The sequence below is a fragment of the Erpetoichthys calabaricus genome, chromosome 12 (genome assembly GCF_900747795.2).
Source record: "Erpetoichthys calabaricus chromosome 12, fErpCal1.3, whole genome shotgun sequence".
Taxonomy (NCBI): domain Eukaryota; kingdom Metazoa; phylum Chordata; class Cladistia; order Polypteriformes; family Polypteridae; genus Erpetoichthys; species Erpetoichthys calabaricus.
The window spans coordinates 44341345-44367334 of NC_041405.2; the positions used below are offsets into that span (position 1 = coordinate 44341345).

The following is a 25990-nucleotide window of genomic DNA, read 5'->3' on the forward strand; positions in this document are numbered from 1 at the left end:
TTTCACAGTATTCAACGGTATTTTTTTCCCATGCATGAGTGGATGTTAACCACATTTTCCACTGCAGTTACTGGCTAAGAATAACCTATTCCACTGTCAAGTGCATTGTACAAAAAAACATTTTAATGTGCGCACAAGTATTAATACAGGTTTGCATGGCCCCATAAAGTGATAGTTTTCAAGGGGGTGGCACTAATGAAGAGAAGGAATCACATTGCATGACAGATGCAGTCAAAATATAGAACCTTTTTATTGAACAAATTTTGCAAAAACTTAAACTATAATTTTGACAACATATTTTCAACCATTCAAAGAGGCATTTAGACTTAGTAAAATATCCAGAAGTGCTTGTCAAAAGTTGTATTGCACTGAACATGTCTTAGAAAAGGAATAAATAGTAAATATTTTTTGTAAAACAACTACACTTTCTGTTAATGTTAACCATCTCTGTCCACTGACACGTTAAAGTGACTTTTTAAACAACTTTACCATCATTAAACTGCATAATATTTAAACTAATAAATAATAACAATAAAATAAATAATAGTATTATTACTGATAGTTGCACTATTACTTCAAGGCTTCAAGCCCAGGTGCATTACACAGTATTCACCAAATTAAAATAAAATAAAATAAAAAGTGCAATCTTGGTGATGACATCTTTACCAACTGAACCATCATTTAGGCAAACTGCATTAATATGGACCTTGCTTCAAGCTAAGCCATATGCATAAATAATAAAACTAAAACTTGCATTTATAGTGCTATTTGTGGTATAGTGCTACAGAATCGTATTAGGGCCAAGGTGAAGAAAAAAATACGGACACGGGGAAGAAAAAATCAAACTATACGTCGAGAATAAAGTCGACATTTCCACTTTATTCTCATAGTTTACTTTATAATTAAAGTAGAATGTCATAAACTAAAACATCCTAAAATCATTGTTTAATTTACTAGATTTTCTCAAACCCCATCATAAGTTAATGTAGCACATTAAATGCTTTGTGTTAAGTGTTCCCCGACCCAGTTGTTAATCACTACGCTTCTTAAACTGACTTCTCCCGCACTAAGAGGAGATAGCGATCACCGCACAGAATCCATTCACTTCATGATATTCCTGCTCTCTGAAAATTTAGAATGCTAAGATAAATACTTGATATCATTTTTATGATGAAATGCATTAAAGCAGGTATTAAACATGCATGGTAGTGAGGCGGTAGTGCTGCTCCCTCGCAGTAAGGGGTCCCCAGGTGTATGTTCAGTGTAGAGAACTTTATGGCAGGTGTGATGAGGCTCCAAAAAACTGGATGTATGAATGGCTATTGCACAGGTTTAACTTAAATACTGTGTAAATGTTGGGTTTGTGATCTGGTGGTCGGAAACACTAACACAGAATTCAATGGATGTTCTTCTGAGCAAGCTTTCTTTATTCCACGCATGCTGTCTCTATCTGACGTACCAAAACCCCAATTCCTATCTTTCATATTTCTTTCTCCATATAACCAATCACCACACGATAAACGTCTTTGTGAAATTAAAACTAGTTATAAACTTAGCCCACGGAGTGTTCAGAACTTTAAAAATATCTTCGTTATACATGTTTAATTATGCCATCTATTCAGGGTGGCTCCCATCCCTGAACGAGTCGCCAGCACATCGCAGGGTGAATACGAGCAAAACATACATTAGCAGGGTCAATATAGCATAACAACACCCCACATTCTACGTGACTTTGAAAGGAAACTGAAGTAAACCCACCACAAAAACATGCAAATGCAAGGCAGGGTACACCCGAGACACCCTTGCTGCAAGGCAGCAGTGCAACCTCCACGCCGCGGTGCCCCCACATGATTAATACATGCTTTAATGCATTTCACCATGAAAATTATATCAAGTATTTATCTTAGCATTCTAAATGTTCAGACAGCAGGAATATCATGAAGTGAATGTATTCTATGCGGTGATCGCTGCCGGGGCCTCCTCTTAGTGCAAGAGGAAGTCAGTTTAAGAAGCTCGGGGAACACTTAAAGCATTTAATGTGCTATATAACTTATGACGTGGTTTGAGAAAATCCAGTAAATTAAATATTCATTTTACGATGAAGTTTAGTTTACGATGTTCTACTTTAATGACAAAGTACGAGAATAAAGTCAACATGTCGACTTTAATCTTGACATAAATGGTGAGAATAAAGTAGAAATGTTGAGAATAAAATCAACATGTCGACTTTATTCTCGTCATAAGCGTCAAGATTAAAGTCAACATGTCGTCACACTATTACACAGCACCCAGGTACATTACACTGTATTGAAAACAAATAAAACAAGTACAACTTGGCTTGCAGTATTATCCAGTAGTATAGAAACAGTATTTACACATCTGACCTTTTAAAACTAAAGTACCTCCAAACGACGGACGTGATTCCTTTTTTTCGGCAAAAGTTCTTCTGTTCATCATGTTCAACTTTACTTTTAGTTCAGTTTCGGGAATGCTCTCTGTCCATTTTCACCGCGCGGCATACCTATGCTACCGCCCACTATTTGGTGTTGTCGCAGTGACAAAGAGCCCTAGTGCAACAAATCTGTGTTTAGCGGTGTAGCAGTGAAAAAGGTCCCCACTTGAACAGTTTCCCGCTGCGCCACATTCCGAACGTCGTTTAGGCAATTTAAACCGGTGTTGCGGTATAAGAAAAATCCATATCATAAAAAAAATAAAAAACGGTTTTCAGTATGAACCGGTATACCGCCCAGCACTAATACATTATATTATATACTAGCCATGTGCGCCCAACTACGTTGCGCGTGTTAAAGTTGTCTGTGAAGGGCTCCCTGTTTAAATGCGGCTGCCAGTCGTGAACTGGGCCCTTCGTCGCACAGCATTATGATTTTTTATAAGGGAAACAAAATTATAAAAGAAAACCCTTAGACATTGATTTGATAGGAATGGCCTAATCGGAATCACTGTCCGAATAGTAATTATGTGGTGGTGTAGGAGCATTTCTGCTTCTCTCCGTTCACAGTCCGTGTCATTTTCACGACGCTGTCGTTTCCTCTCGCGATCTCTTCTCAACCTTTCTCCAATCTCGCAGGTTGCTTTGTGGCAATCCAAAGAGTAAGGCAATATACACGGATCAATGGTTATAAAAGGGGGACACATAGGTATCCAGGCTCTTTAAAGCATAAATAGGGATCACTTCACTGACATGTGAGCAAGCCACAGTACAACTATGAGACGAGCAGCACTCGCCGGCTACAAGGTAACAATAATAATTTCCGGAACGTGCTGTTACGTTGTCATTCATTTTACCCACTGTCTGTCTTTCATTCATATGTTACGTAGGCACATACCTTTTATCTTCGGCAATCTCATTCTCTAACCAGGCCTCAGGAGCTAACCAGTGTAACACCGTCCACCACCCCTTTCGTTATTCCGGCACATTGTTGACATCCGTGAGTAACAACAACATACTAAACTGGAAGGTGGTCTATGCATGCGTGGAATTCGCGGACAAACAAAGATCAAGATCCAAATGAAGATTATATATAAAGACTATACAGTGAGGAACATAAGTATTTGAACACCCTGCGATTTTGCAAGTTCTTCCACTTAGAAATCATGGAGGGGTCTGAAATTCACATTGTAGGTGCATTCCCACTGTGAGAGACAGAATGTAAAAGAAAATTCAGGAAATCACATTGTATGATTTGTACAGAATTTATTTGTATTGCACTGCTGCACATAAGTATTTGAACACCTGGCAATTAGCAAGAATTCTGTCTCTCAAAGACCTATTACTCTGCCTTTAAGAAGTCCACCTCTACTCCACTTAGTAATCTTAATTAGTAGCACCTGTCTGAGCTCTTTAAAGAAACCTGTCCACCCCACAGTCAGTCAGACTCCAACTACTACCATGGGCAAGACCACAGAGCTGTCAAGACACCAGAGACAAAATTGTGGACCTCCACAAGGCTGGAAAGGGCTACAGGGCAATTGCCAAGCAGCTTGGTGAAAATAGATCAACTGTTGGAGCAATTGTCAGAAAATGGAAGAGGCTAAAGACGACTGTCAGTCTCCTTCGGACTGGGGCTCCATGCAAGATCTCACCTCGTGGGGTATCACAGATGATAAGAAAGGTGAGGAATCAGCGCAGAACTACATAGGAGGAGCTGGTCAATGACATGAAGAGAGCTGGGACCACAGTTTCAAAGGTCACTGTCGGTAGAACACTATGCCGTCATGGTTTCAAATCACGCATTGCACGGAAGGTTCCCCTGCTCAAGTCATCACATGTCCAGGCTCGTGTGAAGTTTGCCAATAACCATCTGGATGATCCAGAGGAGGCATGGGAGAAAGTCATGTGGTCAGATGAGACCAAAATAGAACTTTTTGGTCTAAACTTCACTCGCCATGTTTGGAGGAAAAAGAAGGAGGAGTTGCATCCCAAGAACACCATCCCTACTGTGAAGCATGGGGGTGGAAACATCATGCTTTGGGGGTGCTTTTCTGCGAAGGGGACAGGACGACTGCACTGTATTAAGGAGAGGATGAATGGGGCCATGTATTGTGAGATTTTGAGCAACAACCTCCTTCCCTCAGTCAGAGCACTGAAGATGGGTCGTCGCTAGGTCTTCCAACATGACAATGACCCGAAGCACACAGCCAGGATAACCAAGGAGTGGCCCCGTAAGAAGCATCTCAAGGTTCTGGAGTGGCCTAGCCAGTCTCCAGACCTAAATCCAATCGAAAATCTTTGGAGGGAGCTGAAACTCCGTGTTGCTCAGCGCCAGCCCCGAAACCTGACACATCTAGAGGAGATCTGTGTGGAGGAGTGGGCCAAAATCCCTGTTGCAGTGTGTGCAGACCTGGTAAAGAACTACAGGAAACGTCTGACCTCTGTAATTGCAAACAAAGGCTTCTGTACCAAATATTAACACTGATTTTCTCAGGTGTTCAAATACTTATGTGCAGCAGTGCAATACAAATAAATTCTGTACAAATCATACAATGTGATTTCCTGAATTTTTTTTTTTTTTACATTCCGTCTCTCACAGTGGGAATGCATCTACAATGTGAATGTCAGACGCCTCCATGATTTGTAAGTGGGAGAACTTGCAAAATCGCAGGGTGTTCAAATACTTATGTTTCTCACTGTGTGTGTGTGTGTGTATATGTGTGTATATATATCTATATATATCTATATCTATATATCTATCTATCTATCTATCTATCTATCTATATATCTATCTATCTATATATATATATATATATATATATATATATAGATATATATATATATATCTATATATATATCTATATCTATACACACACATATACACACACAAGATGAGCTTTTATACAGTATATGTGATAAAATATTTATCTCCACAATCTGATGGCTGAATCAGTTGTTTATTTTTTAAGAGGGCAAAACCATGATTGTTTAACAGACTGGCCTACTCTTGATGTAAATCACAATATTAATCTAGAGTCTTTGTGTCTTCTTCATAGGACCGTGTGACTAACTAGGGCTCGAAAAAAAAAGATGTTGGAGCCTATTTTGTGTCAGGTACTAACAATCAGGCGTGTTTTAGTGGATGACAGGTGGGCATCTGCTCTTACATGGCAAGATATTACCATATTAGAGTCAATGAATGCTGCTCTAAAGCCCTTTGCTGAATTGTTTTATCAGGAAAACACTGTGCTACAGTTTCTTTATCAGCACCCAAACTGAGGCTTCTTAAAAATGACATTCTTGTTGCCAAAGAGGGGGAGATCCAACTCAAAACATTAAAGCTGGTGTGCTCAAAAAATTTAATGCAATGTATGACAACAATGAGACACAGGAAATGATTCGCATTGCCACCTTTTTGGATCCGTATTACCATGGCAACCACAACAAACTTCTACAGACACAGGATAAAATACAGCAGGAGTTGACTGCTCTGTCAATACAGTCGGTGTCGATCAGAGTCGGAAATGAAGGCAAACGTGAACCAACGTCAACATCGAAAAAAAAAAAAAAAATCTCCTGCCAGTATGCTTGGAAAAGTAAAGGAACCCGTTTCATCATGGGCATTACTAACAATACAAAGTAGAGCAGCCGAAAAGAGAAACTATGCAGAAGAATCTAATTTATGGCAAACAGGACCCCCTTATTTGGTGGTGAAACAATGAAAGACAATTCCCCCTGACGGCCAAATCAGCATGAAAGTATCTGTACATTTGTGCAACTAGCGTACAGTCTAAACGGGTTTTCAGTACAGCAGGGCACATTGTTACTCCTCAATGTTCCCTTTTGAAACCAGAGAAAGTCAACATGTTTGTTTTCTTGGCTAAGAATGCATAGTTTGGTGAATGAATCATCAGAAATTCTGGTCAGACAGTTTTTACCTAAAAACTTTTTTTTCACCATCTCATCTAGCTTTTTATATATTAAGAAAAAAAAAAAAGCCACAGTATGAAGGCTAGACTTCTCAAAGTTCTTTTACGTTTCTAATTTGACAGTAGTATTTCTGTTGTGGTAGTAACTTAATGTCTTCTACTTATTTATGTGATCTTATTTAATTAAAACTTCCAAGTTTTAATTAACATTTTCTGGTAAGATGTCTATGAAACTTCCATGTTTATAAACGAATGACCACACTATTACAAAATAATGCTTTTTCTTAAATTTTTCAAATTTTGGAGTATTTTTAACAGGCTGCTGCAGGTGACAATGCATACAGCCAACTCCAGTGCATATATCGCCACCATGTGGCAAAATTATAAAATGCAGTTAAATTAAAAGTGATGCTTATTCCAAGTATAAACAATATCATATTAATTTTAAAAAGATTTATCTTCAATTTTGAAAACTGAATATCACCCAACCCACAGGTCACTTACATATATTCCAATAACTAAGTCTCTCACTAGTGTTCTAAAATGATCATTATTATTTGTTAAACACAGAAGCTTAACGTCTATAATTTAAATATGTGAAAAGTTGGTAACATTGCTTAACAGTGAAGCACAAGAAATATATTGCACATACTATATGTATGTATTTTAGTTTCGTCAACTGTTTTGAGGAGTCAAGCAAGAATATCATACACATGGAAATAAAGTTGATTTTTATCTGAAACAAATATTAAATGCAGTAGTTCCTCCTAAAAGGCCAGTATTTATATTAAAACTAAATGTATTATGGTTATGTATTTTGTTCACAACAAAAATAACAAATTAATACAATGTGGTGAAATGTTTTGGAAATGCTCAACACAATTTTGGATTAAAACATTGACATCTATTGCAGATAACCTTAAGTTGAAAATTACTACCAATCGTTTAACTGCAATATTTGGAGTAGTACCAGATAAGACAACATTAAAAGTCTACCATGATATCCAACACTACACTGCTCAAACAATAATTTAAACGGAAGAACCATAAATCACCTCCATAACTCAATGGGAAAGTGAAACATTACCTTAAACTGGACAAATACAATGCTCTTTATAGAGGAAATGCTTCAAATTTTAACATTTTGGATACAATTCATTAAGACAAAGTGTACAGGGTCTCTACTAAACTGTTTTTGCAGTTTTAATATGTATGGAGTGTCCCTTCAGAATGCACTCTCTTTTCAAATAGCACTCTGAATTGGACAGGAGCCAAAAGTTGAGTGTTAAGTCTGATAGATGTTTTTGGAGCACAAGACCTGTAATACTACACTGACTGCATCTTAAACTGTACTATGCTTTACTTTTTGTAATTTGGTCTTCTAATAAAAAGATACAATGAATATTATTTATCAATCCTCCACTGTAATAAAACGTTAATTAATTTCAGATATGCACTTTCTTTCTGAATTAGTACAACTGGAATCTTGCATCAGCAATCTTATGATAAAAGAACACCTACAATCTATTTGAAAATTTTAAGATTGGCTTCCAACCCAGTTATTGTGATAAATGTTTGACAATTACAGACCTTTCCCTTGCTGCATCTCAAATGAAACATTACATGAGTTTTCAACCAAAGATTTAAGGAGGATTAGAGAGCCAAAGTTCTACTGCAGGATGTATATAATTAAAAGTATAGTACGATGCTATCCAGCTTATTTAAGCTTTAATTTTGCAGACTTCAACTTTAACTTAGAAGCTATCTTTGATACTGCTCTGTGTACGATTTCTAATGTTAATGCTCTAGACTCCCATTTCTCCTGCTAAATAAACTGGAAATTTAAAATGAATTACCATTATACCAGACACCGAGGTTACTGTAATGCATTTTTTATTCAAGCAATTCACACAAGAATCTTAACTAAAATTAATATGTCAATAACAACTGTAGTTCTGAATACTGTGCAATGGCTTCCAGTTTCAAACCAGCTGAAAGTTTTGCATTTTTAATGTATTCAGCTCTGAAGGGCTTTCTTCCTATATTCAATGCAGAAACCATTCAAGAATATACGTCAGCAGACAACATGCTCACAAGGTATAGGCGATTTAACAGTAATATAAATGGAACTAAATTTGACAAACTACTTTTTCTGCAATTTACCTCAAATTCAGGATCACAGATATACCACCAGTCTATGTGTCTAGATATCAAGATTAAACACCCTTTAAACCAGCATACTGTACTCTTGATTGACGTTGGTGTTTCAGTTACATTAAAATTGTTGCAGTCCTAATGAACAGCTGTTTCCAGTTCTGCTCCTGCAACTGAAAACACTGTTTGGGCTTCAGACAAGACTTCATAAATAAACAAGGACATGGGATCACTTGTGACAAGTCTGAAGGAGGGATGAAGAGATTGATGGAAATTGAACTTTATCTGACCCAAGGGGAAATAAAGCTTTTGACTAAAGCTCGAGAAATATTATAAGAACCACCACCACCTTGAAACACACACAGCAATGATAAAACAGAAGAAAAAAAAAATCTTATGACTTGCTAAAAATAAAGGAGTAGTCGCAATGAGGCACTATAAAGGTGTATTGCAATAGGTAAAACAAAAAAAAAAATCTCCAGTAGTGTTTTTGACACATTTCTGTTGAATGTCACCTAAAAAGTACTCAATGATTCTGCGTCAAGAGTGGATATGTAGCATTATTCATAATGGATATCAGTTTTGTCTTCATTCTCACTTTTACTAACTTCAGAGGGTCAAGACTGCATAATGTATCTGAGCCTGCTTTCTTAATTAGTTTGCTCATTCGGTGGGCCTCTCCTCAAGAGATGCTATGGGCCCAGCATAGAAAACCACACTTGTCATCACAAAGTTATAAAACGTGTAAAGGACATGACATTTGATTATAATCTATAATAAGTAAAAATTGCTCACCATTTCTAAACTTTCTTCAATAGCTTTCATCTGAGCCTTAAGTTTGTTGACCTCCCTGTCATAGGCATTTTGTGGCACAGCAAGATCGTACATAGTAAGTGACCAGAAGGTGGAGTAGAACTGGGGACTGATATCATCCCAGACTTTGGGTGGATGCAGTGAAACGACTGCTTCATGGACTGGACTCATCACACACTCACATGCTGTGATGTATTTTTGAACCTTCTGCTGCTGCCGGTTTCCCTTTTCAATCTTTTTCAGCTCATCATATTTTGACTAAAAATAAATAAATAAAAAATAAATCAGGGAAAAGTAATGTGAAGTTAAAATAAACATGCTCTATTATACATTTAAAAGGTAAAACACTGCTTCACTAGTGAAAAGTAACATAAAATTTAAAACACAAGTAAGCTGTGATTTTAGGATCTTGTTAGATTAAGATTAAATTTAATTTATTTGTCACTCATTAATTTGTGGCTAGACAGAAAATGAAGATGTCATAACAAAAATTCTGTAACAAAGCAAATGGAAAAACTGTTATAACAAAGACCGACACAGTGAAGTGGAAACATGACCAAAGAACAGATCAGAATAATATTACAGGGCAAGCATTTTAATTGATGTATTTTAACAAAATTATAAATAAAAAAAAATGTAAATGTTATCACAGCTTCTCTTACACAGGATTATTATCTTTTATTTTTACATTTTAATTGTACTCCTAATTATAAATTTGAATTGAATATAATTCATTCTATAAAGTTATCTAAAACAAAGAAAAGCAAGTTATCCCTGTTTATTTTACTAGTGAATTTTTTTTTTTTCATATTTTTCTGTAAAGGCAATGACATACTTTCTGCTTTTACAATCCCCTATCCTCTCTCCACATAACCATGTGCAAAGAAACAGTTTGAACTGTCATATGTGCCACTTAAGCACGTTTGTTTAAAACCAAAACAAAGCAACAAAAACACATAAAAAATCAATTCAAATTTTAAAAACTAAATAATTTGGCTCCCATAGTGTTTAAATAAAACTTAATCAGAATGTTCAACTATTGTATAAAAGTAGATCAATATAGTTCCTGGATAGCGCGGCGTTTTTCAACCAATATGGTATGCAAGATGCTGCCAGATGGTATAGGAGGAATCATGGGGTTAAGTTATGGGTTGAATGGGGAGACTCCCTATAGTGGTTGAATCAGTTCTTGGATGCACCTTAATTCCACCACTCTATCTCACAGTGCTCATGCTGTAAAAATCCACTCCTTTTCCACGTCCACATGAAATCGAGGAGCAGCAGCCCAGAACTGATCCATGATGGACAAAACTTTTTTTTTTTTTTTTTTGTTAGAATTAGGTGATGGGAAAAGTTCTCCTCACCATAACTCTTTGCCCCCTCTATCTAATGTAATTTTGTACCCACCTACACACTGACTTCCCACTTTGTTTACTTTTGGTATTTACACACTGCAGAATTCAAGCTCCAACTAATTAAGACTATTCGGAGGAAAAATAAGGAATCATCTTCAATTCAGAAAGTTGTAACTGATAAAAAAGACTACACCATTAATCCAATTAGTATGGAAATCAATAACATTAAAAATTATTATCAAAAGGTTTTAAAGCATACTAAAATTACATGGTTTTGTGAAAACCTTTAAATCTTCATTGTGGCTAAAGTCTGTGCTAAAAGAATTATATTCCAAAGCAAACACAAAACGATAACCTGCATACATTGAAGGTGGAGGACTTACCAGTATTTGATGTGCATACATAGGCCGAGAGAGGAAGAAAGCTGCATCATGAGGTGTGTGAAACTCTTTGCAAAGGACATCTACAGAGGGTACACGCTTAATGTAATCTTCTGTGCTGAGATTAGAAGCCAAAAATCCACCAAACTGCACCAGAGTGTCGTGGCACTTTAGGAGAAAGAAACAAGTATACTTTAGCGCAAGATCAAAGTATCCTTAAAGGTCTTCTGTTTCATATTTAATTATTGCCTTCATTCTGCTTCTGCAGATGATTCCTGAACTGCCACCAGACAACTCTATCTATGGTAAATTATTAAACTCCTCCTGGAGAACTCCTAGATGCTCTCAACTTAGCCAAAAGATAAAAACCTACAAGCACTTCCTGAGTCATCTCCCAGCATGCACTCCCCTTGAGCCAAAGCAGCAGCTGTTCTACTTCTGAGGTCATCACTCACTCACAGAGCGCGAACTCGGCAACACTGTACAGGAACCTCATTTTCAGGGAGTGTACTTGTGATTGATATCAAGAACTTCATGAAGATATGTAAGTGGAAAACAGTATTGGTTTTTTCAAAAGTGCAAGACTATGCATTGGTAAAAAAAAAAAAAAAAATTATATATACGAGGGGGAACCCAAAAATAACCGGAAATATTTTTAAAACGTGTTTAATTTAATTTTCTGTACAAACTACAATTAGTCTCCTTCAAAGTACTCTCCATTGGCGGAAATACACTTATCTAACCGTTTGTTCCATTGTTCGAAACATTTTTTAAATTCGTCTGAAGTAATGCCCATTAATGCTCTGGTCGTTTCTTGTTTTACCTCTTCGACGTCAGCAAAACGCCTTCCTTTCAAGTCTTTTTTCATTCGAGGGAACAAAAAGAAATCACACGGAGCTAAATCCGGTAAGTAGGGTGGGTGGTTCAGGGTTGTCATACCATTTCTTGCCAAAAATTGGCGAATGCTGAGAGCAGTGTGAGATGATGCATTGTCATGATGAAAGAACCAATCGCCCGACTCCCACAAATCAGGGTGTTTCCTTCTCACACTGTTGCGCAACCTTCTTAACACTTCTAGGTAGAATGCTTGGTTTACAGTCTGACCTGCTGGAACAAATTCATAATGTACGAGACCTTTGACATCAAAAAAAGAAATCAACATTATTTTCACTTTTGATTTCACCTGCCGAGCTTTTTTTGCTCGAGGAGAATTCGCGGTTTTCCAATGACTGGACTGCTGTTTCGACTCAGGATTGTAACTGTAGCACCACGATTCATCTCCTGTAATAATTTTGGAAAAAAAATCTGGGTCATTATCAAACTGATCCTTCATTTCACGACAAGTTTCCAGGCAACGCTCTTTTTGATCTGCTGTCAGCAATTGCGGGACGAATTTTGCAGAAACTCTTCTCATTTTCAAATCTTGCGATAAAATTCGCTGAACCGAGCTCCACGACAACTGGGTAATCTTAACAAGTTCGTCAATGGTCCCACGTCGATTTTCATAAATTAATTCTCGGATTGTGGTGACATTTTCATCGGTTCGCAATGTTGAAGGATGCCCGGGGCGTTGGTGGTATTCAATCGACATTTCACCATTCTTAAAGTGGCCAAACCACTCGTAGACTTGGCTTTTACCCATAGCATCTTCTTTGTAAGCTTTTTTTAACATAACAATAGTTGCTGCAACACTTTTTTCAAGAAGAAAACAAAATTTCACTGCCGCACGTTGCTCACGATAATCGGCCATCGTAAAAAAACGACGCTTGCACCACGTACTACAAGTACCAACCTAACAACAACAAAATTACGGTTATTTTTGGGTCCCACCTCGTATATAAAAATTATATCTAGACAGACAGATAGATAGATCTTCTGTCTATCTATCTATCTACAGTATCTATCTAACTCAATAATACCTTACTGCATTGTTTTACTTTTAAATTAAATTTATTTGTACAAAAACACTTCAAAATAATTTTCAGAAATACAGTAATCCCTCGCTACTTCGCGGTTCACTTTTCGCGGATTCACGACTTCGCGGTTTTTAAATACAAGTGATTGCCCGCCTATCGCGGAAGTTATGTTCCAGACCCATCAGCAACAGGAGAAAATCCGCGATATAGAAAGACCATATAAATAAACATTTTTATAGTTTAAGCCTTAAAATACCCATCCCACATGCTTTAAACACATGTAAACTTATAAAACACACTTTGTTAACACATATATGTGGATGTCGGGCTAAGGATATGAGTAACATCTCACTATTATAAAACATTTTAACTTCACGCAAGACAAGACAGTGAGACAGGAAAATAGGTGATGTACAGGCTTTTAAATTATTGACACGCAGAGCGAGAAGCAGCACAAAGTCCACTTCTCCTTAGCGTTCATTCAGCTCCCCACCCCCTTGACAATGCTAAGTGGCAGGAGTGTACTGCGCCTCCGGGGAGGGGGGTTTGAGCGAACGTGCGTTCAGCCCTCACACCTCCACTCCTCCTCCTCCTTCCAAACGCGCAGAGCAACAAGCAGGCATTTTGGCAGAAGCAGCACAAAGTCCATTTCTGCTCTGCTCAGAGTTCAGCTGCCCCCCTTCACAAAGCGAGTGCAGACACATTGACGTCTGATTGCTGCGTGCAGTGTTGGTCTGCGGTGTTTAAGAATGCAGAAAGTGTTTAAGAGCATAGGAAGTGTTTATAAGAGCGTGGGGAAGGTTAACAAGAGAGTGAGAAAGGTTTATAAGAGTGTGGGAAGGTTTTATAAAGCCTTAAAATATGTATAAATAATAAAATAAATATAGGTCGCTACTTCACGGATTTTCACCTATCGCGGGGGGCTCTGGAACGTAACCCCCGCGATAGGTGAGGGATGACTGTATAGACATATGAAAGAAAAAACAGAATTCAAACAAGCAAATTATCTGAAATGCAACCATGAATTCAGAACATCTTATACACGTTTTCAGTTCAAACAATGTTAAATGCAATGCTTATGATGAGTCATATTTAATTAGATGTCTACCGTGTGTCCAACTTCTGGAGGCTGTGTAGGAAGCAGCCTTTTAAAGAACCTCTGTGTTCTCAGTACTATTTGTGTCATGCTATTTCACTAGTTGCTAGTTTTGATTAATTTTAGGATCAGATTTGATCTGGCTTGTCACTGACTGACAGAAGCCATTAGAAATCACATAAATAGAGTTTAAAATGACCAATGCTGCTGCTATCATTACAACCTCGAATGCTGGCTCATCTTACCTGCCTTCCAAACAAGCTGCAAACTACCTAACACTTCTTGTGCTCATTTTAAAATTTGTGAAGAGCTCCATTTTGAACTGTCACACTTATTTTAAAGCTGCAGATTTCACCTGCATCCTTTAAGGAGTACTGGATGAGTCATAAGCACTCCATGCTTTACAAAAACAGCCTAAGTAAAATTATAAAAAATAAAAACCAAGATTCCTGACTGGATAATTTTTTTTTATATAGTCGGTATAAAAACTCACAATGGTGCTTTACACAAAATGAAATCAAACCACCAATTAGCCTTATCCAGAACTTACAAAAGCAGTAAACTAGTGTGGGGTTTTCATCAATCAAGGTATACATTTAAGCTTGCAGTACTTTTATTGTGGCAGTTAAAGACAATGTAAACAATTCTATTTATACACCTCTGAATATGTGGCAATGATGTAATGAAACAGTGTGAAAGGTGCTATATAAATGAAATATATTATTAGTATACCTTAGTATTTATAAATAAGTAAATGAAATAAATAAATAGCTGGTACTTGCTTGGGTATTATACTGATTATTGGTTTTTAAATACTATTAGGCATGTCTAAAAACATTCTCCAAACAGGAAGTTAAATTTCATCTTTCATACAGCATGCTATAGCATATTAAGCTTGAGAAGTGTGGAAAAGCAGTCAGACTCACTGTAAACAAGCAGTTTATTTTCAAGTTGTTTATTTTTATCAGCAATCTGACATCAATGGGAATAACACACAAAGTACTAATCTCCCTCTCACATAAACAATCAAGGACACAGAAGTAGCTTGCATTAAACAGTCTGTCAAACACTCTCTACTCTTAAGGAACTATGATGTATATACAAACACAAAGCCTTTTTGAGAAAACTAGGTGCTTTAAATGCACTTTTTAACTAATGTTTTGTAAAACTTTTTTGTGAAACAAATGTGCTTAACAGTTGAATTTTAATCAAAGGCTATCTTGTACCTTTAACCCTCAACTGTAGTCAAAAGGCCAATTTTTGAATATGAAACCAAATTACACAATCAATCATCAGGCAGTTCACATTGAAGAATCACGCAGGGAACACAGCTTTAAGGAAGAAGTAGCAAATTTTTATATCCTTTGCTGATCTAAAAAACTTTGCAACTTAAGGGAATATTCCATCCAAAAACAGAAAGCCCTTCAGAACATTCAGTTTCATAACTAACAGAGCTTCTTTTAAATCTTGTAAGGAATAGCAAGAAGAAAATGTGCAGCCACACTAGCCCTTTAGGATAAAATCTACGTATTACCAATACCAAGTAGGGAGAAGAGCAAAGTCAAAGAAAATAGAAAAATTAACAGGAAAAAATCTAGGATACAGACTCTTGTTGATAACCACATGTATGATACATGAGAAACAATATCTAAAACAGTATACCAAGAAAGTGTATCACGCTTGTTTCCACCCTTGGTTGGTCACTATGACATTTACATGGAAAAGAGAGGGGTTGTACTCTACAGTAGGACAGTCAGACTGTGCTGCTCAGTTAGCACAGTAACAGGCCTGCTGAAGACATACCTGATCATAGAGTTTTCCAACAAGCTTCAAATGCTTCTCTCCACCTTCTAAAAAGACAACTCCATTCCTCTGCTGGGCCATTAGTAAGCAAAGGGGTAATGCAAGTTCATGATCCAAAAGTGCATCTTTTAGCCTTTGAGAGGACTTTTTTGTATTCCGGATCTGACCAAAATACGCTCCCTGGAGCAAAAAAAAAAATTTGTTAGCAAAGATTCCACTTTAATAGCATTCTAAAGTCTTCATAAATCTACCACAATAAAGGACAACATGGCTTTTCCTTCAATTTTTGTGTCATTCCACATGAGACTTTCATTGTAGCTTTCAGTGGATATGGCCCACACACAAGTCTTGAGAACCCCTCCACTACATGAACTATCCAAGTGCTGGAACTCTGCATCAGAAGTCAGCCCTTGATGTGTGATACAGTTGGGCATAGATTCTAGCCTTGTTAGTTAAAGGAGCATAAGGTATGTACAGGAAGAAAAGACTTTCAAAAAAGCAATGCATGCGTTTCTCTAAAGGAAATGTTTGTTGATCATTAACTTACAAAAGCAACTGAGAAATGAGCACCCAGAAGGAATTCAGTTTAGAAGAAAGAAATATAGTAAAGATAGAGGGCAGATGATAAAGCACTTAATGATGTTACATAGTACTGCAAGTCATCCTCTGCTGTCAAAGCATAGTGATTATACGGCACTCTGTGAAATGTTCAAGTCTAGTAGATGTCACTGTGCACCACTCCTGAAATTAACAGATTTTAAGCAGGGTTGAATAGCGCACTTTTGCAATGGAGGATGGTCTTTTAGCCAAACCGAAGAACGAGCCAGAATATGCCTGGAGTATATCAGCATTAACAATGATGGGAAGTGGAGGATACCCACTGAATGAGACACCATTCCCCCTCACACTGGTGTATAATCCAGCATCACTCTAAATGTCCCTATCTTATGGCAGTTAAAAATTCTTATCTAACTGTGCAGAATCCGAGTCATAAACAAAATACACAGCTTGTTTTTCCGAAGTACTTCTTTTGATGAAAGTGAGGGCTGGTATGGGCGGCACGGTGGCGCTGCTGCCTCGCAGTAAGGAGACCTAGGTTCGCTTCCCAGGTCCTCCCTGTGTGGAGTTTGCATGTTCTCCCTGTGTCTGCGTGGGTTTCCTCCGGGTGCTCCAGTTTCCTCCCACCATCCAAAGACATGCAGGTTGGGTGCATTGGCGATCCTAAATTGTCCCTAGTGTGTGCTTGGTGTATGTGCCCTGCAGTGGGCCCAGGGATTTGTTCCTGCCTTGCGCACTGTGCTGGATGGGATTGGCTCCAGCAGACCCCATGTTAGAATATAGCGGGTTGGACGATGGATGGGGGAGCTGCTATTTGATGCCACATATTTAAACAGAAAGTAGGTTCAAGGTGCACAACACCCAGATTATCTTGCAGCCCCATCAAGAACTTTTTACATAAATTATAGACATTAAGCGCCAATTATTTCGTCCCCCTTCCCAAAAATCACACAAAAATAATGCTGCTGCATTATATTTATATAGCACCTTAAAAATGGTTAGTGGGCAGAGCTTAACACACCGCTTCTTATAGGGAGGCTCTCCAGTAGAGGCCTGTTCAGAGCTGATTTAATGAACTCTAGAAGGGTTATGATCTGCTTTTGTATCATCTTCCTGCCTCAATATGAAGAATTAACTTGGAAATGTAAGAAAAGTGCCTACATAAAAGCCATTTGTACCTATTAAATACTTATGCTAATGCAGAAGCTTACCATATGTTTTAAAAGTGGAGTCTACTAAAAGATTATCCACCAGCCCCAGAAGTAATTTGGTTAGTTAAATTTAATGTTAGTTTGCTACATTTTGTTTAATTATTGATATCAGTCTACTTCCTTGCTCATTTCTTTAAATGCTACAAAGTGTATACAACCACCTATACAATATCAAATTCACTTAAACCAGTTCAGGGATGATGTGAGTTAGTGGGAGCCTATCTGCCCATTCAAGCTTGAATCTAAATTATCTGTCTGAATATCCTGTATTACATTCCACAACAGCACTAATGAAAGTTTCGATCAGTTTTCAAATGAACAGTTACTGCATTTGTCAGCAAAAATAAAAGTTTGACAAAAATAGAAAACCATTCAGTCCATCACATTTGTTTGGTTAACTAAAACCTACGTTGTTCCAAAATCTTATTAGGTTACTTGTTTCCAGATGTTAAGATAGATAAGATGTTAAGTACTGCTTTTTATTGGTGTGTTTAATACTTTTTCCCCCTGTGTCATTCCACTTTATTATATATACACCTTAATTTATAGCATTTAATGTTGTGAATTCTTTATAATTGTGAATGTCTTGAGTTAATACCAATGTCTGGTGAGAATTACAAGTGAATAGCTTCATTGAAAATGCAGTACATTTCATGAAAAAAATGTTGATGCATTCAGTATTTATTTCCCCCAATGAGATTTGCTCTAAACTCCCCCAGCACTGTGTATGAAGAAGTGCTTCCTGCCTTCATTTAAAACACACTTCCTCTTAATTTTCGCCTTAATCACTAAACACATGAATCAAGACATAACATTTGAAGAACTGGTTTAGGTCCCCAAGCAGCCTTCTCACTTTAAGTCTTAAAATTAAAAGGCATAAAATATAATAATAAAAAATGCCAAAGTTTTAGGCTATGCCTCATGTGATGAAAATAATTAACAAAAGTGAGGACACAGCTAAATCAAACATATAAATAAAGAAATTGTTTCTACATAACCATACGAGTACATATGTAGGGTCAAAGTCTTAAAGCAGATCCCATTTTGGTAAGGTAAAGAGACTTTAGTAAAATTGCCCATTTGGCAAGAAGGTTTGGGTACATGTTATTGTATGATGTGTGTATTGTTACCTCATTAAACAACTATTTAAAATAATTTTTAAAGTTGCCTTAACAGTTCCCTTCATTCTGCCATTTGAAAAGATTACTCTAAATGACTCATAATTTTTGAGTCCTGTCCATTTTATTTGCCTTTTGAACTGTTTTTGCATTTTGCCTAGATAATGAGACCAACCTAACTGTGTCAACATAAACCCCTTGATTATTTTCAGAGGATTTTTCCTGCAAGTCATTATCCATCTTGTATTTAAAATTAAAATTTAATTTGCCTGTGACGATGCTTTAAACTTTTCTACATTAAACTGCATTTTGAAAAGTGTCAGCCCCATGTGAACCTGACATGTACTGAGTAGGTTTGAAAGTTTTATGGTAGGGCAGATATATGGGTGTGCTAGACATTTAGCCAGACATATTGTCAAGCATGAATGTTAAAGTTTCAGATTTGCCTAGTAAATTACAATGATCAAAAGCCCACAATAACTCAGACCTTGTAATATTCCAGTATTCAGTCATGCATTTAGACATGAATGTAAGGAGTTATTAATAACCAGTGAAAGAAGTTCTTGTATGCGTATCATTTTTTTAACAAACAACAAGGCAAATACAACGGAAAAAAAAGTTTGATTCTTCTCCTTTACTATAATATTTTGCACTGTATTATTTATTAACAAGTATTTTAGAGATTTTTTTTGTGAACTGAACAGAATAAGGGTACATGTGAAACAATAATAATAAAACACTTAAAAATTGCTACAATGCCACACTATATAAATTAACTTGTTTCAATTGTAAACCAAGTAAAGACGGTTCTTTAATGTATATTTAAAAAAAGAGATGGGCAGGCACTACTATGTTTTCTAGGAGTCTGAAGGAACACAACTAGGGAAAAGAAAAAATTAATAATCACTGTCTTCAATGTGTTTGAGCACTAGAGATTCTTTCTTGGTTCTGTTACAGGTTACTTGCAACTGCAAACTGCAGATTTCAAATACATGTGACATTACAAAAAAACAGCTCTTCACTGCAACTCTTAAGAAATGATAACAACAACATTTATTTATATAGCACATTTTCATACAAAAAGTAGTTCAAAGTGCTTTACATAATGAAGAAAAGAAAAATAAAAGACAAAATACAAAATTAAAATAAGATAACATTAGTTAACATAGAAAAGGAGTAAGGTCCGATGGCCAGGGTGGACAGAAAAAAAAACTCCAGATGGCTGGAGAAAAAAATAAAATCTGTAGGGGTTCCAGGCCACGAGACCGCCCAGTCCCCCCTGGGCATTCTACCTAACATAAATGAAAATAGTCCTCTTTGTAGTTAGGGTTCTCACGGATGCATAAGTCATAGGCATATCATGCTTTGTAGTACATAGAGTACAAATGCAAATGTAGTACCCAAATGTTGTGACCTATATTCAAATGTACTAGAATACATACCAATTTTTAATATTCAAACAGTGTTTTGGCTAATTTAACAGTCTTAAGGAATATTATAGAAGATCCTGCATTATCGCCTAACATGTTATCCTTCCATTAAAAGCATTCACCTTTTATTCTTTTCCTTCCCATTAGACACAGATTCTGAACACAAATATAAACAGGAATATTTGTCATGATGAGCCAGGCAGTAAACAATACATCAATTCAGATCAATAGTAGATCAACATGACTATATCTGCCTATAATAATATTCATTTTAGGTTTCACCTCCAACCCTTTAAATTTCTTAAACTTCTTTATTATTACCTCGGCCTTCAGCTGTTCCCCGCCTGTCATAGCTTCCAATTGTTCTGTTGTCATCTCATCTGTAATCTCAATGCCTGCCATCTTTTGAACCACTTCCTTGAGAATCAGCAGATCAAAACTACAGAAGACAAAAATTGTTGACAATAAAATAACAAAAGATGCTTGGTATATGTGTAGATCATCAATTTTTGCAAAAATGTTATGTTTGGATGTCTAGTCAGTAATTTTTACTGCAGAAATGCACAAGTTAAACTACCAGTCAAAAGTTTAAGAACACCTCAGTTTTTTTTAGTTATTATGGAAATGCATGCAGTTTAAAGTCTTAATGTTTCATGATATCAAGGCATAGAACAAATAAACAATGATAAATAAAAAAAAACAAGTCAAAGATTCATTAAGTGTAAAAAATTTTGTTCACATTTAGATTCGTCAAAGTAGCCACCTTTTGCTGATAACTAAACTGTGGTAACCCCTTTGATTCAGAATGCTAGTTACTCTGTGCCATACACTGAAGAACCATTCTTTCACCAACTCAACAGCATACAAACACCCTGCGTAATGAGCCAAAGATTTCAACTTTTGACACATTTGTCCAAAGACTTTCTTCCAGTCTGCAGTAGTCCATGGTCAGTTTTTCAAGGCCCTATTTTGTCCTTTAAAGTATGGCTTTCTTACTGGTATTCGCCCTGTCAAACCTGCAGCACAAAGTTTCCTCTTCACAGTAGAAACTGACACTTTCTTTTTTCAACCACTATTACGTTATGCTTGAATCTGTTGTGTTGTGATGCGCCTATGATGCAATCTGGTGACCCTCAGAAACTATCAGTTTAACGCAGTTTCCAATTGCCTTTGGATTATAAAGGACACCATACTCACCGACACCTTGATACTTTTTTTACAGTTTCTCTAAATAAAAGTCCTATACTTCTAAGGGTAATAATTCAATCTCATTTCATTTGTTAATTGTCATTTTCTTTCCATTATCACTGGTTTTTACAACTTTATACAGTCTGTTCCAACTCTGCTTTAAGATAGACAGAGGGCTTTAAAGTAACCAAGAGAGGTTGGGACACCTGTGTAAACTGTTTGCTTCAACTTGCAAGGTTCAATTTACTTTAATTGCTTGTAATATTCTGAAATTTCCTTTTTTCAGTTTTTGCTAACCCAGTGTTTCCCCAACCACTGTGCCGCGGGGCACATAAGTGTGCCGTGAGAAATCATCAGGTGTGCCATGGAAGATTATCCAATTTCACCTGATTAGTACTCTAAGGCTGCCTGTTTGTTCTGCCTGTCACTAGTGGGCAATACAACTTCTTGCTCTAATTAAGTGGGTTGCCAACCGCCAGTAAAACAGAAGACGACGACAGAAATACGAAAGTATATAGTCATGCTGCAAGTAAGGCAACGCCAAATTTAATAGCGATGGATAAATATTTGAAAAGAAAAAGTAGTCAATCTGACCTGGATCCTGGACAAAATTCCGACCCAGATGAAGGCCCTAGCATGAGTAGTGGTCAGAAGAAAGCAAAAAAGGTGTTTTCAAGACAATACAATGAAAGTTCACTTATACTGGGGAACAAACCGAGCCAATCCCACTATGCCTGGTGTGCGGGAAAAAATTGTCAAACAGTGCCATGGTTCCAAGTAAACTTACACGCCATCTCCAGACAAAACACCCATCACTTCAAAACAAGAACACGGACTATTTTGTTCAACTGCGTGAACAGACGGAGAAACAGGCAGCGTTAATGAGGAAAACCACCAAGACGACCGAGAAAGCACTTAAAGCTAGCTACCAAGTTGCTGAACTCATCGCTAAATCAAAACAGCCACACACTGTAGCAGAGACATTAATACTGCCTGCCTGAAAAATTATCTTAAAAGAGATGATCGGCCCTGGCGCTGTTAAAGAAATAGCCCAAGTCCCTCTCTCAAATAATACAATTTCCAGACATATTGAAGACATGTATGCTGACATTGAAAAGATAGTTTTGGAAAAGTTGCGCATTAGTAGCAAATTTGCATTGCAAACCGATGCATCTACGGATATCAGTGGACATGCACAACTTATGGCAAATGTGTGCTTTGTACATGGAGACATCATCAGAGAAAACTTTGTTTTGCAAGGAATTGCCAGAAAGAACAACAGGAGAGGAAATTTTTCGAGTTGTGTCAGAATACCTTGAACAAGGAGGACTGAAGTGGCAAAACTGCGTAAGTGTTTGCACCGATGGAGCAGCTGCCATGCTCAGGCAGACCAAATGATTTGTAAACAGAGTAAAACGCAACATCCAGATGTCACTGCGACGCATTATTTTCTGCACCGGGAAACACTCATTGCCAAGACATTGCCGGCAGACCTAACTGCTATACTGGAAGATGTTGTGCGCATGATAAACTTTGTGAAGACGAGACCTTTAAAAAGTCACATTTTCGTATCACTGTGTGAGGAAATGGGAGCGCAACATAAAGTGTTATTGCTCCACACGGAGGTCAGGTGGCTGTCCCGTGGCAAAGTTTTAGCCCATGTGTAGGAGCTGCAGGAGGAACTTGAGTGTTTTCGACAAATCAGAAGTATGATGACGCCAAGTTGCACTCAAGTGACGAGTGGTGTGCAAGACTGGCATATCTGGCAGATATATTTCAACATCTGAATGACCTGAACACACGAATGCAAGGCCGAAATGAAAACCTGCTCACAAGTACAGATAAAATAAAGGGATTTTTTTGAAAGGTGCAGCTCTGGAAACAACATGTTGAAAGTGCCAACCTTAACATGTTCCCACACACCCAGAAATGGCAGGGTGTCAATAGTGCTGCACTGTGTGAGACAATAGGTAAACATCTGCAAAGTCTTGAACAGAAGTTGTCATGTTATTTCCCTTCACTTTCCACTGATTGCCTTGACTGGGTTAGGAACCCATACAGCTCAATTGCAGTTGGAAAGGACATGACTTTGAAGGAGCCGGAAGAAATAACTGAACTGAGATAAAATCGTGGTCTAAAACTGAGCTTTGCTGATCTACCTTTGGACAGTTTTTGGCTGACTGGTGCTAAGGAGTTCCCCATTCTGGCAAACAAAGATATTTCAGTTCTGCTCCCTTTCTCCACAACTTATCTATTTGAGGTGGGCTTTTCAAGCATGACTGCTATAAAGACGAAAAAAAGAGACTCGGAGCTGTTGAGGAAGATCTTCGTGTGGGTCTTTCATTAATTCCTGCAAAAATATCAGCTTTGTGTTCAACTAAACAGGCCCAGGTTTCACACTGAGTAAGTAAATTGAGACTAGATTTTCATTATATTTCAATAAATATACTTTTTGTGACATTTTTGTTTGGTGGTGTGCCTTGTGATTTTTCTGTGAAATATGTGCCGTGGCTCAAAAAGGTTGGGAAACACTGTACTAACCTAAGCTTTAAATTTAAACCTCTAGTGGTTTACTTTCACCATTTACTGCATTTCAGGAGGATAAACTTTGAAGTAAAATTGAGCTACTCTAAAACTCTGGACTAGTAGTGTATAAACATAAAGGAACTGAGCAAAGCTCTTAAAAATTACAGTTTTAAAATTCTTACTGCATTGAGCAAATATTTAATGATATTATAATCTTTCTACTACATCACAAACTCTCATTACAAATTCCGTAAAATCCCAGTCACAGAAATCCATCATCTTGATTAATTTGTCAGTAAAATAGCTTAATGTCATGCAACTCTTAATTTGTTAAGTTTTCTTGTTTTATATTACATTACATTGTAAATATACAGTACGTGTAAACTATTCATTCTAAACATATCTTTGATTTTGCTTTTCTCATCTACTCTAATCCACAATGTGGTGTGCATTTGAAAATAACAAACATTACAATGCTGAAACAGGTTTTTAATAAAATAATTTATTTTTTCCCTCTCAACATATTTGAACAATTAAACTATTTAAGAGAAGTTTCAGTAATGTACATATTAACACACTAAAACCATTTTGGACATATTACATTAGAAAAAAAAACATACCTCTTCCCTGCTTTCAACTGGTTTGCTACATACTGTAGTATTCCTGCTAGTTCAATTGGGTATTTCCTTAAGACTGAACCACAAAGACTAGCAAGACCTTTAAAATGAGGAAAGAATGAATAAAACAGTGTTAGACTAAAGGCCAAATACCAAACAAAAAACAAAACACATTTACAACATGGGTGTACCCAAAGCAATTGCCCTCACTTCAGAATTTTTGTCTTGCCCAATTATATGTATTCACTTAGTTTGAGGGCTTCACCTGCAGACTTTATCTGTGCATTGTTGAACCTGTGTGGTTTATACAACAGCAAACACGTGTGATGATGAACGCTAGATCCTAGGAACAGAGTCAATTTACTAACATAACTTAGCACACTTTTAAATTCTGCACACACAGTTAACACTAAAATCCCTAAAGCCTATGAAAAAACTCAATCCCGGGCCACCTTAAATTCCTTCGCACCTCTCCATCAGCGTCTTTTGTTTTGTAAATGTGTTCATCAGCACAAGCATCAAGCAGCCTGCTATCCTCACCGACGGAGCAGAGTCTGTAACAAGATTCTCAGAGCTCAAGTCTCTTTATCTGGCAGTGAGGAGCCTGGAGTTGTATAGGGCAAATAATATATAGTTATTTGGAATAGATATATTTCATGTGTGTTGTTAGTCTACAAAGATTTGTTTAAGTTTAGGATGAAAGGAAATGCAAGGCAAGAAATGCTGAACATATACCTGAAGCAGAAACTTCTTCCATGTTATACTAATAATGTAAATTGTGTACTGTGTGAAGACTTCAGTGCAAATATTAAATAAACACGTGCACTTTTATTTAAGAATATAACCAAAGAAAAAAAAAATCATTCAATTTACATGTTGCTGTCAATGAGTTACAAACCCAAGCTAAAATGTCAATTGACAGGAAGTTGCTATGCAGCCTTATAACCCAAAGGTTCCAGGTTCGAGGCCGGGCGCTCCGCGTTTTGAGAACTGAGCTGTTAGTATTATTACTATAATAAAAACATACAGTCGACCCTTGATATAAGACCGGCTTGACATGCGAACAACTTGATTTACGACCAAAATTTTTGTTTTGATTTACGACCAACATCTTGTGTTACTACCTGAATGCGGTCTCGTGTATCCGCTTGTGCGATTGTAAACAAACAACCTAGAGCGTTTGTAAGCGTCAGAGCCCACATACATGTGTTTGTGGACGTAATTTCGGTCAGTGCAGTGATTTATATAAATTTTTTTCGATAATTGCTAATGAAGAAAGAGAAGGTAATGAAGGTAAAGAAAGCGATCACAATCGAAACAAAGAAGGAAACTGTGCGGAAATATGAGAGTAGTGTTCATGTGACCGATCTCGCTAATATGTACAGCATGTCGAAATCCACCATCTCAACATTTTTACAAAGAAAAGATTTGTATAAGGAGGCTC

At 37.0% G+C, this 25990-nt stretch overlaps 1 protein-coding gene across 1 annotated transcript in view; it reads right to left on the reverse strand.

The window, feature by feature from the left end:
• thoc2 (THO complex 2) overlaps positions 1–25990 on the reverse strand; it is a 139666-nt gene that overhangs the window by 68298 nt on the left and 45378 nt on the right. Inside the window, exons 19-23 of the mRNA XM_028815451.2 lie at positions 24550–24646; positions 20537–20654; positions 15899–16078; positions 11087–11251; positions 9331–9606 (exon numbers count right to left, since the gene is read on the reverse strand). Coding sequence (XP_028671284.1) covers positions 9331–9606; positions 11087–11251; positions 15899–16078; positions 20537–20654; positions 24550–24646 — 836 coding nt within the window. The remainder of the gene's footprint in view (positions 1–9330; positions 9607–11086; positions 11252–15898; positions 16079–20536; positions 20655–24549; positions 24647–25990) is intronic.